The sequence below is a fragment of the Austrofundulus limnaeus genome, unplaced genomic scaffold (genome assembly GCF_001266775.1).
Source record: "Austrofundulus limnaeus strain Quisiro unplaced genomic scaffold, Austrofundulus_limnaeus-1.0 Scaffold25, whole genome shotgun sequence".
Taxonomy (NCBI): Eukaryota; Metazoa; Chordata; class Actinopteri; order Cyprinodontiformes; family Rivulidae; genus Austrofundulus; species Austrofundulus limnaeus.
The window spans coordinates 1,822,678-1,828,463 of record NW_013952427.1 but is presented as its reverse complement, the minus strand read 5'-3'; the positions used below and the strand labels follow the sequence as shown (position 1 = coordinate 1,828,463).

At 39.8% G+C, this 5,786-nt stretch overlaps 1 protein-coding gene across 1 annotated transcript in view; it reads right to left on the bottom strand.

Moving 5' to 3' along the window:
- The window catches only part of hcn2b (hyperpolarization activated cyclic nucleotide-gated potassium channel 2b), a gene marked incomplete in the record, with an annotated part of 73,884 nt that overhangs the window by 64,597 nt on the left and 3,501 nt on the right, over positions 1–5,786 (bottom strand). Inside the window, 1 exon segment of the mRNA XM_014004564.1 lies at positions 4,634–5,057. Within this exon segment, the coding sequence (XP_013860018.1) occupies positions 4,634–5,057 (424 nt within the window).

The window sequence follows — 5,786 nt, the reverse complement described above, 5'->3', positions numbered from 1 at the left end:
GTTGCATTTTCAAAACACTGTCAGATAGCACCATTTATAACCAATAAATCTGATTAAAAAAAACTATCACTTGCAATCTACAAATGCCCAGAGTACAGTATGTGTTGGCCCATACTTACAAAAAGAAATTTAGCTCAGTAGCTGCTTTCGTTACTGAGCTACTGCCATTTTTATGTGATGTAAGGTTCAGCTACGACGGCAGCCATCTTGGATCACATGACCTTGTAAATGTCACTAGGGCTTGGACATTCAGTAGTGACCAGCTGTTAGCAGTTTTGTTGGAATCATCACAGGCCTTCATTATGTAAATAATCTCATAAGGTGAACAGATAGGCAGACAGGCGGGTGGATGGAGAGCATTTCTATGTCCCCCGCCTCTGTAAAGGGGGACATTAATAATACATTAGTTTTATGGATGRATTAGTGTCCAAAAGCTAATCATTTGTTGATGTACCTGAAATTATTAAACTCTCCAAATTTTTAACATTTGATCAGTGTTTTTCAAGATATTTAATTAACAAACTCACATTCTCACTCCCAACTCGTCACATATTGATGCTTTTCCAAGCTTCCCTCTGTGTCTTATTTTGACGCATCAGGTAACCCCTTCAGGTCAGTTACTGACGCACCAGGCATTTCCGGGTTCCCTCGGCGTCCGATTTTGAGGCGTCGGGACGCAAAATATAGGGGTCCTTGAGTTGGGGTCCATGGTTAATATTAGGGATCGGGATTAATGGTTAATTTTAGGTTGTTGGGTCAAGGATAGGATGACTAGGGTGAATATTAGGTAATTTTAGGCTTTGGAACATGTAGCTGACGTGAATTTCCTACACTTCATAAAAATGGTTAACTTTAGTTATCAGGGTCGATGATTAATTTTAGGTACTAGGYTCAGGGACAGGATGTCTAGAGCGAATAAAGGTCATTTCAGGCTTTGGGACGATTAGATTTGTGCATTTTCTACACTTTCTGAAATTATGACAACGGATTCTGCCCCATCTCGTCAATAAGTGACGCTTGTGGGGTACACAACATGTCAAAACAGGACGCAGAGGGAAKCTTGGAAAAGCGTCAATATGTGACGAACTGGGAGTGAGAATGGGTTGAACTAACAGACACACACCCAGACATTGGTAAAACATTTTTGTCAGATATGCCTTTCAACAGCAAGTAATAAAATTCTTTAAATGTAAAAAAATAAATAAAATTAAAAAAACGTATGTCCTTCACAAAGCAGAACTACTGACATAAACAACTTTCAAAAATGACCAACAAGCATGTTTTTGGAAGCAATATGTACAAAATATGATATACTGTTAATAATATGGCAAGAACGTTCTTGGTTCATGCAGTTCATCAATATTAGTTTGCCACATCGTGTTGCCTGCCACAATAAATTAATATAAAAAAGAAAAACATAGTTCTTACAAAGAGAAAAAAAAAATCCAATTAATTTCTCTCCAGTGTTTGTGTTCGTTCCCATGAAACCTCTTCTTCCACTTTCCCAAAGATAAGCACAAATAATGTTTTAATTAACTGCGCCAGTAAACTGGGTTATAATGATCTATAATCTTGTTATCAGGTGTGTTGTAACACAACCCTGTAAACTCTCACTGCTTATTAAATACAAAAGGATTGTTTAGACATGGAAACAAAAATGATTGTTTACTCACATAAAGCCCTGCACTGAAACCTGATCATGTATTCTTAGTTAAAACACTGATAAAACTGAAAGCTGAGGTGGGATCCATGCTTATAATAACATCTCTGTACAGCTGTGACTGGATGATGGACTTTTAAACTCATTAGCAGAATTCTAAAGAAGCTTTCTGAGGTTATGTGAAAGCTTTGCCACGTTCTGCATCATTAGAATGTGCAGAACATGAAATAAACTGAGCAACGTGAACACGATGTTACAGCCTGAGGCCATTTGTCTGCATAACACTGCAGCTCCACCTCTGTGATTGGCTGGCCTCTCCTGACTCCTCCTTTTGGACATCCCTCTGTGTACTTATTGCTCATCTGCTCCTTCCGAGATTCATCTATTTAAGTCCAGCTCGCTGGTCAATGGGTTCAGCTTTGATTTAATCGGAGCCGTTTCCCACTTCATATGGATGTCTTGTCTTGGTAAAATGACCTCACCTTTATTTGATGCGGTTTGAAAAGATAATCTAATTCATTGGAAGGCRGGGCAATAAAACAATAATATACATTGTGATAGAATTTCACATCAATATCAGTAGAAAATACGTTCGATAGATAGCTGATAATTTCACTGAACTCTGATCCAGAACCACACAGCATTCTGAGGGATGTAGGCAGAGGAAAGGCTTTAGCTGCTTGACCTCTCACGGCCCAGCTAAGCAAGGTTGATGGCATCAACTAACTCACTCAGTCTTTGGTGAACTAACAACCTGCAGAGCAACAAACGCAGCAGCAGTTTCATGTTTCACCACCGTGCCTCACAACTGCTTGAAAGTAATAAAGAACGACGTGGAGTAAAAGGAGTTGATGCAACAGCTAGAGAGGAAATTGTGGATGAAGAGGAAAAGGTCCTGTCACCAGTTTGGCAATTTTAATCAGCAGTTTTTCTTCTGGTTCTTATTTCAAACAGGTAAAACCAAAAAATAATCAATAATTATCTATATCAATAATCATACATTTTTCAGTCATACRGCCCAGTCCTATTTTATAGTCAGGTTTAGCTAAAGTTGCCGATCAAGCATTTAACTTGACTCTGTCTTCTTCTGGTTACTGGGATTCATTTTAATGCCCCTTTTCCACTAGTGCCACTTAGTGTAGTGTCGGTATGGTTCGGTACGGTTCCAAGCCATTTCCATTAGGCCAGATTCATGGAACCGGCCCTTTTTTAAGTACCTACTTCATTGTGGTTCCAAGCAGCCCCAGCTGACACCAAAATGCGACGTCAGAACACTGTTCGTCACTGATTGGCTTAATTTTTACAAATGTTTAAAATTTCAAAAGTTATTCTTCAAATGTGTTTCCATCTCTCATTTTGCCCATTAATCTTTATTCAAAATACCTAAAAACCACCTCCACCAACCGCCCAAAACACACCCATTGGGACCGGACTGGAACATCAGTGGAAAACCAACCGGTCCGACCCGTACCTACACCGACCGTTCCGACACTACACCATGGAAAAGGATTATAAGTTTCTGGACGCAGACCCCAGAAATCTCACTTGTTTTGATTTGTGTAGTTTTGTTTTATGTCTGAAAGAGTTTCCTTTTGATCGTTTGTTCTAAAAAGGTTGTGTCAGTAGTTAATTTCCTTCCTTCTTTAGTTTTTTTATTCAAGACTAACTTGTCAGGCAGAGTTTCTCGCTCCCACTTCAGAACAGTGGGGCGAGAGCTCAGCTGGGGACTGAGCTCCATGGAGGTGCTGCGTACAAATAGGCGGAGCTTTGTACCAGCAAGCGTTTTGGCAGCTCCACATAGCCACAGGAGATTCAAGGATTTCTCAAAGATGCACGAATGAGTCAAAGCAACACTCTGGGTTTTGATGAGGAAATGACATTATAAGAAAAAAAGAAACACTGGTGGTTGACTTCGGTAGGCACAAACATCCTCCGCTGCAACCACTGAACATCAAAGGTATGGACATTGAGGCTATGGACAGCTACAAGTACCTTGGGGTTCATTTGAACAATAAACTGGACTGGACTAAGAACACAAAAAATAATCTACAAAAAGGACAGATTATGCTCTACCCGCTGGGGAGGCTCAGGTCTTTTGGAGCACAGAGGCCACTCCTGAGGACCATCTATGACTCTGTGGTGGCATCGTCCATTTTTTTTGGTGTGGGCTGCTAGGCAGCAGCATCTCTGCTGYGGACAGAAAGTGACTGTGGGAGTATGCATGTATGTGTGTGTATATACACACACATTTGTATTCTGTATATGCATTTATTTTTATTTTTAGGGTTTATACTATATTTCAAGTTGGATTGTATGGTGTTCTATACCGTATCCTCTTGTTTCTGTTTTTGTACTGTCCACTGCCTGCTGTGACAACCTAAATTTCCCATTCGTGGGACTAATAAAAGCTCATCTTATCATATTTTAAAGTGCCTGTGTCATCAAATTTTTGTGATAAATGTGAATGCATTTTTGGAAAGATAACATTAATAACATGTTGCAAAAGCAATTTCACACCAGTGAGATGAACAGTTGTTGAGATATTTACATGTGAAGTAACAGGAAGTGATGTCAAAAGGGAATATCTGCATGTAAACAGACAGCAGGGAATCTTCGGACATTTATTTAGATTATTTTGAGTCCCAATAAGAGAGAGATGAAGAGTCAAAGTTCAAATAATATTGTTTTAACAAACAAAGACCAGAGTTTTCTTTCTGAAAAAGTTCCCCTTTGATGTCACTTCCTGTTTCACTTTGGCTGAGACAAGTTCAAAAGAAAATCTGCCAGTGATGTGATAAAATGGGTTAAATCGTGTGTTTTGTGCCATGTTTCCTAAATATGAAGATGTTTTCTTTGACTTTTTGTATTTGAAGGATATGCATGTCACAGGCAATTTAATACCTATACAAGCTAACTTTTGATGGTCAAAGTACGACTCAGACCCCGGATGATAAATGATGAAGCTGAGCTCACCTCCTCCCACTGGTGGATGTACCGGATCAGCCTGGACAGCCTCAGAAGGCGCAGCAGACTGAGGATCTTGGTGAAGCGAACGATGCGAAGTGCCCGAGCCGTTTTGTACACCTCYGAGTCGATCCCTTTCTCCACGATGAGGAAGATATAATCCACGGGTATGGAGGAGACAAAGTCCACCACAAACCAACTCTTCAGGTACTTCCTCTTGATTTTCTTGGGGTCGAGGATGATCTCGGTGTTGTCCTCGAACACGATGCCCGTCCTGAAGTTGAGCACCAAGTCCATGAGGAAGAATGTGTCGGAGACCACGTTGAAGATGATCCAGGGTGTGGTGGTTTCATCCTTGAAGAAGGTGATGCCGACAGGGATGATGATCAGGTTGCCAACCATGAACATCAGCATGGTGAAGTCCCAGTAGAACCTGAAAGATGAATAAACAACTTGGGGTGTGAGAAAACAACTATTGTATTGCAATATTCCATTTCCTGATAGTGTCTCGGTTTTTATTTAAGCTTTTATTTATGGATAGATCAACCCTGACCTGTAACTAAAAAAACTAAAACAAAAGAAACTTTTATATTTGTGTGTGTTTGCTTAGTTTGCTTTTAACCTACTGACTTCAAGGACACCCTAAACAAATTAAATGAACCTAGCATTAACTGAAGGAACAMATCGTCTATGCCCAAATTTTAACCAAGAACATCTGAAGTTAAGAAATGATGAAGATGCAACAGTATTATGATGGTACCACGCTCAAAGTATGTGTTGCTACTACCCTATCACATTTCACTTCAACATTTGTTAAACTGAGAGTTAAAGCCATTTTTGAGTTGACTAATATTAATAAGCTTTGGCAGCCATTTTGAATTGACTCCAAATGCCAATCAGTTGTAGACGAACCTCCACTGATTAGTTTCTGTCCCATGTGTTAGTGATTAGATTAGGCTGGGTCAGTCTCAGCTATTACTGCACCAAGGTTTACGTAAAAACCCATAAAAACTGACTGAGTTATATTTTAGGTCAGCTGGTTGTGTATACATCTAGAGTTGGGCTGACTGACCCTAAAAGTTCATCAGTTGTAGATGTGTTTTAAAGCAGTGGTTCCCAAACTTTTTATCTTCTGACCCACAAAATATCCATGGCAAAAACT